Source organism: Lepus europaeus, chromosome X (genome assembly GCF_033115175.1).
Source record: "Lepus europaeus isolate LE1 chromosome X, mLepTim1.pri, whole genome shotgun sequence".
In the NCBI taxonomy this organism is placed as follows: Eukaryota; Metazoa; Chordata; class Mammalia; order Lagomorpha; family Leporidae; genus Lepus; species Lepus europaeus.
The window spans coordinates 105,512,734-105,526,238 of record NC_084850.1 but is presented as its reverse complement, the minus strand read 5'-3'; the positions used below and the strand labels follow the sequence as shown (position 1 = coordinate 105,526,238).

General features: G+C 40.4%; 1 protein-coding gene across 1 annotated transcript in view; it reads left to right on the top strand.

The window, feature by feature from the left end:
• The window catches only part of MAOA (monoamine oxidase A), a 68,367-nt gene that overhangs the window by 38,297 nt on the left and 16,565 nt on the right, over positions 1 to 13,505 (top strand). Inside the window, exons 4-6 of the mRNA XM_062183328.1 lie at positions 7,767 to 7,871; positions 9,159 to 9,250; positions 13,155 to 13,296. Coding sequence (XP_062039312.1) covers positions 7,767 to 7,871; positions 9,159 to 9,250; positions 13,155 to 13,296 — 339 coding nt within the window. The remainder of the gene's footprint in view (positions 1 to 7,766; positions 7,872 to 9,158; positions 9,251 to 13,154; positions 13,297 to 13,505) is intronic.

The following is a 13,505-nucleotide window of genomic DNA, read 5'->3' as shown; positions in this document are numbered from 1 at the left end:
ATTCCCCCTCCTTTATCCTTTCATTTAACAAACACTTCTTGTAACTCTGCTACTCACAAGGCAGCATGGAAGATATCAATACATGAGAAGCATAGTCCCTCTTCACAAGTACATTAAATTTGGTAGGGAAAACAAGAGGTGTATAACTCAGTTTAGTACAGTGTTGAGAATGGTTAGGGCCATGGGTGTTGAACAAAGTGTTCTTATCAATCAGAGGATGCAGAAGTGGCTTCTGACTACTCAGGTAGCTAGGTGAGATCTTTGGGGCCCCATATCTCTAAGGTAAGTATTCATTCACACCTACTATCTCCAGGCCTCAAAGCATGTCCTGATAGGCTCTCAGTAGAAGATCCATCTCAGTGACAGTGTAGGTCTGATCTTCCCAACAGAGTCTGAGGCACTAGGGCAGAGAGTAGCAGAGGGGTCTAAATCTAGAGCATAAAGACATGAACTCTATTTATACACACATACACACACACATACAAAAGGGAGTACTTCAAAAAGTTCATGGAAAATAGAATTAAAAGATAAGTTTATTTTGGTGTAAAAAAGTTTTGAAATACATATGTATGAGAGATCTTCAAAAAATCATGGAAAGTACATATTATGAAAAACGTACATATTTTATTTGCACCAAAATGAGCTTATCTTGGGACCAGCATTGTGGTATAGTGGGTAAAAGTCACTGCCTGTGATGCTGGCATCCCATATATGTACCAGTTCTTGTCCTGGCTGCTCCATTTCCAATCCAGCTTCCTGCTGATGGCCTGGGAAAGCAGCAGAGGATAGCCCAATGTTTGGGACCATGTTTGGACCCAGATGTTTGGGCCCAGATGAAGTTTCTGGATCCTGGCTTCAGTCTGGTCCAGCCCTGGCTGTTGCAACCATCTGGGGAGTGTACCAGCAGATGGAGGATCTTTCTCTGTCTCTGTCTCTCCCTCTCTCTCTGTTACTCTGACTTTCAAATAAGTAAATCTTTTCTCTTTACAAAAGATATAAGCTTATCTTTTAATTCCATTTTCCATAGACTTTTTTAGGCAACCTTTTATAAAAGATAATACTATAAAACTCTTAGGAGAAAGCATAGTAGTAAATCTCTGTGATCTAAGTTAGGCAATGATTTATTTGATGATACTAAAAACGCAAAACAATGAAAAACAACAAAAAGTAGGTAAATTGGATATCATCATTTTTTTAAGTTGTAATGCTTGAATACAATCAAGAAACTGAAGACAACCTATAGAATGGAAGAAAAAATTTATCAAATCATTTACTTATCTGATGAAAGACTTGTATCCAGAATAAATACTCTTACAACTCAGAAATAAAAATATACCCCAATTCAAAAATAGGCAAAGGACTTGAATAGTCACTTCTCCAAAACTAAGTACAAAAATGATGAATAAGCACATGAAAAGATGAACAAGTCATTAGGGAAATGCAATTAAAAAGTACAGTGAAATACTACCTCACACCCACCAGGATGGCTACAGTCGAAAAGACAATCAAAATGTTGTTTAAGATAGGATGACATTGGTACCCTCATACATTGCTGATGGAAATGTGAAATGTGTAGCTACTTTGGAAAAGAGCTTGGCAGTTATTCCAAATGGAGTGGGGAAGAAAAGAGAGCAACTACAAATGAGTAAGATTTTCTACTTAGAGTGATGAAAATGCTCTAAAATTAGATGTGATGATGGTTGCACACTGTGAATATACAAATCTCCACTGAACTGTACACTTTAAATGGATGAATTATATGGTAGTGTATGATGTGTTAATAAAGCTGTTAAATAGCCGCACATCCTCAGAGTGGAACATTTTTATTTCTCCTAAGTTAGTGGCATTTATTAAAATATGTTTTTTAAAAATATCAATTTCCTTTGATTACCCAAGAGCTTCCAGAAGAATTTGTATTATTTTTAGCTTAAGTGATTTGCTTATAGTTTCTGTATATAACTAGAATCCTTGGGAAAGATAACATGCTTATTCTTTTAAAAGCATTCTTTCCTGATGCTATGGCATCACTTATCCCTGAGGGTAATGGTTTCCTTTTATCAGAGGTGAAACTGCATGACTCAGGTGCTGCAGTGTTAGCTGGTAACTGTGCAAGTCTTGAGAAAGGAGCTGAGGATATGATGAAATAGCAGGTCATATGCAAGCATGCAGGAATATGTTATCAACCCTTGAAGTTGTGTAAGAGTTTGGAGATAACAATTTAGTATTCATAAAAATGGAGAGAGTAGAGGTATAAAAATACAAACTACAACATTGTGCACATTTAATAATAAACCCAGACAGATGGTGGCTGAGTTCTCCAGGGAAATAGGAAATGAGTGGACAGAGAAAAAGGACAAGACTGAGGATTGGACCCTGGATGCTTCAGTAGATGGGAGAAGAGAGGATGTTGAGGTACTAGGTGGAGACTTGGGACAGCTAGCACGATCTGCTGGAGTGTGTCAGATGCAGCCAAGTGCTAATGGTATAGAAATGTCCCTTCAGTTGTGTTTAATGGAGCTCGCTGGAGACCTCACAGAAAAGGGAATCTTCCTGAAAGTCAGACTTTTGGAAATAAAAGACTATAAAGGAAATGGAGACATTATTTGGGTGTGACTGCTAAAAGAACAATGTAAAGAGTATAACACTTGAAAAAGAATATGAAGACTTTCTGGGTAGAGTGGAAGCTATGCATTTTGAAGAGGTCCTGGTTCCTTGCATTTGTAAACAGGAAGAAAATGATTAACTATTAGCACAACTCCACACCACCATCCTTATTTAATGGGTCTCTTTATTTAGGTACTTCCTTTTTTAAAGACTTATTTATTTAAAAGGCAGAGTTATGGGGGAAGAGAGAGATCTTCCATCCACTGGTTCACTCCCCAAATGGCATCAATGACTAGGGCTGGGCCAGGCTGAGGGCAGGAGCCTAGAACTCCACCTGGGTGTCTTATGATGTGGGTGGCAGGATTCAGATACTTGGACCATCTTTTGCTGCTTTCCCAGGCACATTAGCAGGTAGCTGGATTGGATGTGGAGCAGCCAGGACTCAAACTGGAAACCGTATGGGATGGCAGTGTTGCAAACTGAGACTTAATCCACTTTATCACAACACCGGCACCATAGGTGCTTTCTTTATGTAAAGCATTGTTAAGAACTATAGAAAAAAAAAAAAACCTCAAAAGATTGCTCTTGGATCCAGCATTGTAGTGTAGCAGGTTAAACCACAGCTTGTGATGTTGAAATCCCATATGGATGCTGGTTCAAGTCCCAGGTGCTCCACTTCCAATCTAGCTCCTTGCTAATGCACCTAGGAAAGCAGAAGATGGCCCAAGTGCTTAGACCCCTGCACCCATGTGGGAGACCAGATAGAGAGAGTTCCATCCATTGTGGCCATTTGGGGAATGAACCAGCAGATAGATGTCTCTCTCTCTCTCTCTCTCTCTCTCTCTGCCTCTCCCTCTCTTTCTGTGTAACTCTGCCTTTCTAATAAATATATTCATATTTTAAAAAGATCTCTCTTAACCAATTTTGTGTCAAAATAGCAGGACTAGACTGGTCCCAAGGAATTCATATGGGCTAGACAGGCATATTCCTAAACCAATCCAGAAATAAATCATCTGTTTATTTTCAAGATGATTAAAGAAAGATATTTGGCAGCTTCCCCAGTGACCTATGATATTCCAATAATACTCTCTTTTGCGTAACAAAAATATAAGAATGCAGAGATAAAGCTTTCCAATGTTCCAATCAGTAAATGCTACTTACGTACTATAAACTTGGCTTATCTTATAGGACCAACAATAAAGAGTAATGTGGAAACCATAAACTGTCATCTCCTGGCAGTATCTCCTGTTATTATGAACATTGGTAGATTGAAGTCGTTTTTCAAAAGGGCTTAAGTATTTGGGGCACAATTCCAAGGACATTGTGTTCTACTCAATGTCAACAATTTCTACTGTGTCAATTCTGTAGAGATTAAAGGCCACTTTGGAAAGGCAATAAGATTTCAGAGTACAGGCACAAAATGAACTTGACCATTACTCCAGATTTTTTTATTTCCTTTTATTTTTGAAAAGCAGTAATCATTTGCAAGTACTGTTCCCAGAGTTCCTACCATATATACCCTTAGGTCACAAACACATTGCTTGCTGAGAAGAGGTTAGGGATTGAGAAATTGCTGACACCTTGGTGAGAAAACCATAGAACCATATTTAGACAACTTAGAGGGTCCCCACTCTCAGGTAGCTCTCATTCAGCCAAGAGACATCTCTCAGCCCTCCAACGGTACTGCTTTAGGAATTCACACACACAAAAGTAGTCTCAAGTTGTCCAGTATAGAAGTAGGCCATAGTGGCAAGGAACCCTTCCAGGTACTTTTGTGAGACAAGAGGCAGTGTCATGTGGTTGCCAGTCCTCCATACACATGTATTTCTTTAGCAGGTTTGGGTTTTCTGTGGAATAAGAACAGAGAATCCAGAAACTGATAGTTGAAAAACTAATGAATGAAATCTTTTTATCTACTTGGTGTCTTTGTCAACCTTTGTTATGGTGGGCCTTTACGATCTTTTTAAGAAATGTTCCATGGTTCCTGTTCCTAAGAAGATTACCAGCTACATCCTCTTCTCTATCAGCACTCTTCATTTCTCCTTCCACCTTTGTGTTATAAATGCTCAGATCATGGAATTGTAAGGACCTTGTATGAAATTATACTCAAGTTGGCATTGTTCTGCAAAGAACTACATTAGGAATGTGGAGCACATTTTGTTGAACTATAATACTTTTCTTAATGTTCCCAGGTGATTGAGAACATGTATTTTTAAGAATTTTTTTTTGCAGCAAATAGTTTTGTATGAGGTTATTTTACACAGGAAAATGCAGATTTTTCCAGATTTCCCTAAGAGAAGAATTGTAACAAGAATTAGTTATCCTGAAGCCTGCCCAAGCCATTACTTATCCCAAGCCTCTGTCCTCTCCATAACTATTTTTGTGTTCTGGGTAAAATGTCTCTGCCCATTTCTCTCAGAACACACATTAGCCTTTTCCAAAATTGGCCATGTTTCCTTAGCAGTCAACTTATACCCCTGGGGCTTTTTAGTCTCTATTTTTACTCCCTAGAAACAGAAAAGATGCATGTGGAAGATTTAAAAGTTTCACTTTCCAAAGTCCTCTTTCTTTTGGGAAGCTTAAAATGTCTAGAACAAACTTATCTCTCCATTCCATCAACCATATAGGAGACAAGAAAGCATGTTTTATGAGCAAAGGCTTTAAAAGCAGGAAATTTCCTTTCTGCTATTTACTAGCTACTGTCACTGGGCTTTAGTTTCCTCATTTATAAAATAGAAATATCAATACTGCTTGCCTCCACAGGGTTGGAGTGAGCATTGCATGAGATAACGCATATGAAGAGTTTCAGCTGGTGTCAGGCATGGAGAAAAATCTCAATAAATGTTAGTGATGGTGGTGGTGATGATGATAAAGGATTTGGTGTCTTGAAAAGTTGTATTGCAGTGTTACAACATAGCATTTTCAAATAAAAATCAGATCACATAATCTGCCAAGGTTATTTGATTTTGCTATGTCAGAGGGAAAATTACTTGTCACTTAATGGCTGCCATACATTCTTATTCAGTTGGAAAGTGTGTGGTGTTAGACTTTGTGGTGGTCAGGAATTTTTCACAAACCCTTTTTTAAAATTAACACAACTTTTAATATTGTATAATGTACCCAAAAGACTTTTTATAAATATTTCTTTGATTAAAAATCAAATTATTTTGCAAAACTGTACTAATAGAAAAGATCTTGACCTTATGAAGATTTAGAAGACATTTATTTAGTTAATTTTCATTTTATTTGAAAGGGAGAAAGAGAGAGAGAGCACGCGCTTCCATCTGCTGGCTTACTCTCCAGGGCCTGCAACAGGGTGGTTCAGGTCAAAGCCAAGAGCCAAGAACTCTGTCTGGGTCCCCCACATGTCTGTCAGGGCCCCAAGTACTTGAGCCATCACCTGCTGCCTCCCTGAGGACAGATGAACAGGAAGCTGGAATCAAGAGTGGAGCCTGAATTCAAACCTAAGCACTCCAATATGGAATGTAGGCATCATAACTGCTGCAGCAGACACCCTCCCCAAGACATTTTTTTAAACTAAAAGGAATTAAATTAGCAAATAAGACCATGGAAACTACCTATACCTGCTCTCTTTTTATAAGTATTCAACCTCCATTCTCCCTTGCTTTTGCTTAGAACAGTGCCTATCACACAGTGAGATGAAATGATTGCCATTAATGAAACATCTTCATGTTAGAGGTCTTTGTACCAAGCCATGGAATCCAAGTTGGGGTGACAAGAAAGAATCTACTGAAAGACTGTGAGAGAGCCCACAGAGTTGACATGAAACTGGAGGACTGCATTTGAGAATGAGCAGAAAGCAAGAGAGCTTTGTCAAGTTAGGGGCAGGAGCCTAAGTTGTGGTCATTGTAGTAAGGAGCATCTGCTCAGCACACTGCCACAGGGAAAGAGAACTTGCAGACCGCTCTCTTCAATATGTGGGTAAATCCTCCAGGATCAGAATTTGCTGAGAGTTTGTGACTGGTCAACTCATATCACAGGCTCACAGCAGGGCTGTTACCGAAAGCCAGAAATGAAGAGAAAGGATCTGATCCAGGATGGGTGTTTGGCGCAGTGGTTAAGATGCCACTTGGGATGCCCACTTCCCATATCAGAGTGTCTGGTTTGAGTCCTGGCTCCTAATTCCAGCTTCCTGCTAATGTGCATCCTGGGAGGCAGCAGGTGATGGCTAAAGATCTTGATTTCTTGCTACCGATGTGGAAGACCTGGTTTGAGTTCTGGGCTCCTGGCTTCACCTGATCCAGCCCTGGCTGTACCTGATCCAGCCCTGGCTGTTGTAGACATTTGAGTAGTGAACCAGAAGTTGGGAGATCCATGTCTGTGTCTCTTCGCCTTTCAAATAAATCAAAATCAATAAATAGAAAAAGATAAAAAACAAAGAATCTAACCCAACCACTTTCCATAATGGGAGCTGGTTCCTAGACAGCTATACACAGAGGAGGAGAGGCAATTTCCCAGAAAGAAACTAGGATTCGACTAGAAACAGGAATTGATGCTGGGCAGCCAAAACTAGCAAATGCCCATTGTTCCACATCGTTCATTATCTGATTCTTGATGTCAGCATAGTCTGTAATCTAGCCAATCTTTATTTAACCTCTGTAAACCTTAATACACGGTTTGAAATAGTCAGTTTTGCTATTCTTTTCCCCTATGTGATCCAAAGACAGTTCTCCGTGTCTTCATCCTACTGTCATCCAAGTGAGAATATCCTTCTTAAGAGATTAGGATGCAAACTCCGGAGCTGGGAGTGTTGTTACATAAGCATTAGATACTAGATCGATGAATTAAATTTGTGCCAATTTGTTAGCCATATTTATAACTAAATGTTCATGAAGAATTTGATATCTAATTTTATTTTTAAAAAAGGATGCCAGGGTGAGCTACTTTTATTTATTTGTCCAAATACATGCAAATAAATTCAAAGCTCTTATTCACTGTCAGTTAAAAACCACTAACACAGCAATGGAGAAATTTTGCTAATCTTTGACTCCATCAAAGGAAATGCTTCTGACACATAGGATCCTGTCACTTTGAAAACAGCTGTCTTAAACCGGGTGGTTTGTTTTGTTCTGTTTTTGGAATACCCTCCTGATTTCAGATATTAACCCTTTTCAATTGTTACCCTTGCTTTTATGTACCAGGGGAAAACTTACCCATTTCGTGGTGCCTTCCCTCCTGTATGGAATCCTGTTGCTTATCTAGATTACAACAACTTGTGGCGAACCATGGACAGCATGGGAAAGGAGGTAAAATATGTGTTGACCTTGCACATGGCCCATTACTAAAATAACAATGGCAACTGTTTAACATCCTTTCACAGTACAGGGAACACTGTTCCCGACATTGATGCATATTGTTTCCAAACCCTCAGCAACTCTGCAAAGCTGGTAATATTTCTTCTTGACAAATGGGGGAAATGAGTACCCAGATGTTATGTAATGTACCCAAGACCACACAGCAAGAGAACCAAGATTCAAACCCCCTCTGGCTGATAGTAATGCCTGTGTGCCTTTGAGTACACCACTGAGCATTGTAATGATGAATTTTTCCAAGTATCTCTACTTTTGCCATTTAAATCTGCTTTTTTACCAACTTTGTTGAAGTATAATTAACAAAAATTATCTATTTGTGATGTATAATATGATATTTTGCTATATCTACATATTGTGAAATAATATGTTTTGGTTATTTTTAAGCTCAGCTGCTAAGAAACAGAGTGTCAACTGAATCAAGGCACACACATATCTTTCAAATTACCCTTTGGTACATATGTTGCCTGCATTGAACATTTTATTCATAAGCCTATCTGGGTACCATGAAAAAACATCATAAAATAATTGTGAATTAATTAAGCTGATGAATATCAAGAGCTGTCACCAGACTGCCTCTTTATGTTCTAAGTGAACACTAGCTTTCAGAGATTTAAGTTAAATAATTGCATGGGGGCAATACATGTTGCTTTAAACAGAAATTGCACATATAAAATCTACACAGTCCAGTGTCTGAGAGTTGTTCTGGCAGTAGTCACAGAGCCTTCACTTTTCCATTGCTACCCTTTTATTTAAATTTATTACCAAGCTGATTAAAGTTGTCTTGTGCATCTATAGCGTGTAAAGGAAAGAAGGATTTGCTGCCTCAAGGCTTTATTTTTACTTAATCTCAGGCTATATAACATCATTCTCTGAAACTTGAATTGGGATCCCAAAATGGGTATTACCTTTCAATAATAATAAATATTGATTATGATAATTGTCATCATAATCCCGATTACCTAAATGTATATGTACATTATATAAATATAGATAATAAAATAAAAAATTTATACATGCTATTAATATTGTTTTGGCAGCAGCATTAAGGCACAGAATCCAAAGAGCTCTCCTGCTTCCTGATCTCCATGTAGAATTATATGCCAGTCACACATTCCAACACAGAAACCAAGAGACCAGTTTTCAGAGGTTCTCAGGCAGACCTCTCAGGTGGGCCATAGCACTTACCATCACATGTGACTATGGGACCTCTTTTCTCTGCAGATCCCAGCAGAAGCACCTTGGCAGGCACCTCATGCTGAAGAGTGGGATAAGATGACCATGAAAGACCTTATTGATAAAATATGCTGGACAAAGTAAACTTGACTATTTAAAATTTACTTTTATATCTTTCCTTCCTATCCTTTCTACCCTGTCTTGAGCTGTAGTGCTTTTCCTAATAATTTATAGGAAATTTGTTGAGAAGAATCCTAATATTCTCTCAACCAGTAGCTACTTTGAGGCCACTTTAGAGACATTTCAGAGCAGATTTGAACAAAAAATGAATGTATACCTTAAGAAAAGTAGGTAAATGAAGTAGAACTTCTTTTCATGAAAGTGTTGTATGATCTATAATAAAATCAGTAATTGTGTTCTACGTTACATAGAGATTGGCTACAAAAGCAGTTTGTAAAGGATTTAAAAGTAGTTCCATATAAATATATGGAATACTGGAGGGAAGCTGGTCTGTATCAATGAAAAATAGAAACGATATGTTTTCCATTAGAATCTGTATTATTAGTTCAATTGCTTACAGTTCAGTAGTACAGTTGTGGAGCATGTTCTGTGAAATGCTTTGTTAGACACTTTTGTCATTGTGCAGACATCATAGTGTGTACTTTACATGAACAAGGACAGCTACAGCACCACTAGGTGTTGTAGTCTTGTGAGGTCATCATCATATATGTGGTCCCTCATTGACCAAAATGTTGTTATGCAGTGCCTGACTATATTTATTTATGTATTAATATGTATAATATTTATGTATTTGAGGTATGTGTTTATTTGAAGCCTCATACATAAAGAAACTGTACTAAGCACTGAGGAATAGTGATGAACTAGATGGCACCTAGTCTCATGAAGTGCACATTCCTCAGAGAGGCAGTACTCATACTGAAGACATAATTACATAATAGTAGGAGACTGCCTGTAATATGAGGACCTTACCTCATCTGAGGGTAAAAGGAAGCATCCAAACTGCACTCAGTTTTAAACTGAAACTACAGAGTTAGTGCTTCAACTAAAAATGAGCCTCAGGGGCAGAGGGAGACAGAAAGGGTGGATGGTTTGTGGAATAATATCTTCTAGGAATAACCCACAGGAGAGGGGAGTTTGAGAGGGCAGATACTGTTACAGGATAGTATCTTTTACAATTGATCCACTGTGTGATATAGGAGACACAGAGAGAGAGAATGGTATCTTCCAGGAATGACCTAAATGGCTACTATAAGACAGGGAATCTGGGATGATGTTGGGGCATGGTAGGTTCTTAACCATGGAGGCAGTGAAGAGACAGAAAGGGGGTATGTGGTGGAAATGGTATCTTCCAGGATTGAACCTTAGTGTTGGGCAAGGGGAGACAGGTAAAGTAGTAGGGTGTCATTCCAGGAATGACACATGCAACAGGGAGAGAAAGTATGGATGAATGAAGTTGGTAGGACAGTGTCTTTTACAACAGATCCACAGTGTTGTGTAGGGGATGCAGGGAGGGAGAATGATATCCTCCAGGAATGAACCAATTGGCCTGGAGGAAGGGGAGAAATGTTGATTTCATTGTGTTTCACAGTTGCAAGGAGGAATTGGGAAGGTGTTTATTGGTGAGTGGAAATAGTTTCTTGCATGAATGGGCTGGGGTGAGACAAGGAAGGGTAGATGGTCTTGAAGGACTGCTATCCATGTAGAATGATCCACTGAATTAGGTAATGGCAGACAAGAAGAGAGGATGCCATCTTCCAGGAATGAACCATTTTGGCTAGAGGAGACAGTATCAATCAATGATGTGGAGGACTCGAATCTTCCAAGAATGACCCAGTTATGCTATGGGGGAGGCAGGGATAGTTGGAAGATATAGGAGCATGGTGTCTTCTGGGAATGACCCACAGTAACAGATGAGTGTCAGGAAGGGTTAATTTTGTGGTAGAAATATCTTTCAGGAATGATTCATTTTTCTGGGGGGGGTGGCTAAAAATTGATGATGTAGGGGTATATCTCCCAGCAGTGAGAGAGATAGTGTTATTGAGGGGATGCTATCTTCCGGGAATGACCTACAGGGGTAAGAGGTAACAGGGGTGGGTAGCTAATTGAGAGAGGGTAGTATCTTCCAGAAATCACCCACATGATGCAGAAAGGGGAAGTAAGGGGTATTGGTAAGTTGAATGTCATAATGGAGATGGTATCTGACACAAAGGATAGGGCCAGATTGGTAGGGTGGATGGTATGGAGGGGGGTGTCCTTCAGGAATGGCTCACAGGGACTTTGAGTGGATGGTATTTTCTAGGCAGAGAGATTGTTGGACCAACTCTGAAAGCTTCTTGTGATTGTTGAACCAACCTCGTGTGCTCCCTGCTGAGACTGATAGGCTCTAGCAATTGAGTGGTCTGTATGCCTGATCTACAGAGATGACAAGAACATGTAGTATAAGAGGAGGTTGCAGTAGTGGCCAGTGTTGCAAGATATATTGGCCACATTCTAGATTTGGCCTTTTTCCAATTCAGGCTGTGGCAGGTTATAGGCAGAGAGGTTTTTGAGTTTGCACTTTTAGACCTCATTAACTCTAGTATAGAAAAGTGTTCAAGAGGGAATGAGTGACCAGGCAGGAGCCATCACTAGTGTAGCCAAGATGAGGAAACACTGGTGGCCTGGAGCAGGGTGGAAGCAGTATAGATGGAGAAGAAAGGGTAGTTGTTAAAATAGATGAGAAGTATCCCTCATGATCCCTGGCAAGCATATTGACCCTTTAGACAGACTGGATCTGAGTATTTGGAGCTAAACCATGATTTCTTAAAAAGCAGAAGAACGGGGCCGGCACCGTGGCTGACTTGGTTAATCCTACACCTGCGGCACTGGCATCCCATATGGGCGCCGGTTCTAGTCCTGGTTGCTCCTCTTCCGGTCCAGCTCTCTGCTGTGGTCTGGGAGGAAGTGGAGGATGGCCGAAGTGCTTGGGCCCCTGCACCCGCATGAGAGACCAGCGAGAAGCACCTGGCTCCTGACTTCGGATCAGCACAGCGCCGGCCTTGGCAGCCATTTGGGGAGTGAACCAACAGAAGAAAGACCTTTCTGTCTCTCTCACTGTCTGTAACTCTACCTGTCAAATAAATAAATAAATTTAAAAAAAAAAAAAAAGCAGAAGAGGCCGGCGCCGTGGCTTAACAGGCTAATCCTCCGCCTTGCGGCACCGGCACACCGGGTTCTAGTCCCGGTTGGGGTGCCAGATTCTATCCCGGTTGCCCCTCTTCCAGGTCAGCTCTCTGCTATGGCCCGGGAAGGCAGTGGAGGATGGCCCAAGTGCTTGGGCCCTGCACCCGCATGGGAGACCAGGAGAAGCACCTGGCTCCTGGCTTCAGATCAGCGAGATGTGCCGGCCGCAGCGGCCATTGGAGGGTGAACCAACGGCAAAAAGGAAGACCTTTCTCTCTGTCTCTCTCTCACTATCCACTCTGCCTGTCAAAAAAAAAAAAAAAAAAGCAGAAGAACACTTTATTTTCCCCAAGAGTTACAAAAATGTATTTCTTTTTTTATTTTTTATTTTTTGACAGGCAGAGTTAGACAGTGAGAGAGAGAGACAGAGAGAAAGGTCTTCCTTCCATTGGTTCACCCCCACAAATTGGCCGCTATGCTCTACGCCGATCCAAAGCCAGGAGTCAGGTGCTTCCTCCTGGTCTCCCATGCAGGTGCAGGGCCCAAGGACTTGGGCCATCCTCCACTGACTTCCCAGGCCACAGCAGAGAGCTGGACTGGAAGAGGGGCAACCAGGACAGAATCCAGCTCCCCAACTGGGACTAGAACCCGGGCTACCAGTGCCGCAAGCAGAGGATTAGCCTAGTGAGCCGTGGTGCTGGCCAACAAAAATGCATTTCTTCAGACATTGAGCCTTGAGATTTTTTTTCCCCAAAAGCAATAAAATTACTTTCTAACCATACTGCATTGTATTTTCAAAACATATGATCCTTGGCTCATGTAAGTCTTAACTACTAACTTAAACTCTTGTTCTGTGAGCAGGACTGCCAGACACTTCGCCTATCTTTTTGTGAACATCAATGTGACCTCTGAGCCTCATGAGGTATCTGCCCTGTGGTTCTTGTGGTATGTAAAGCAGTGTGGTGGCACCACGCGGATCTTCTCAGTCACCAATGGGGGCCAGGTATGGCACATCTGTTCTGAGACTCTAACTTGATTTGTGATTTTTCTCTCTCCCAGGCAATGTCTTAATTATTTCAGTATTTTGAAACATGAACATTTAGCAGTATGAAATGAGCTCAGAAAACTTTTTTGCAAAAATATTTATTTTCATTCCTGAAAAGTTCACAGCTAAAGACTATTTTCTTTTGAATTAATAGGTCTTGGAAATAA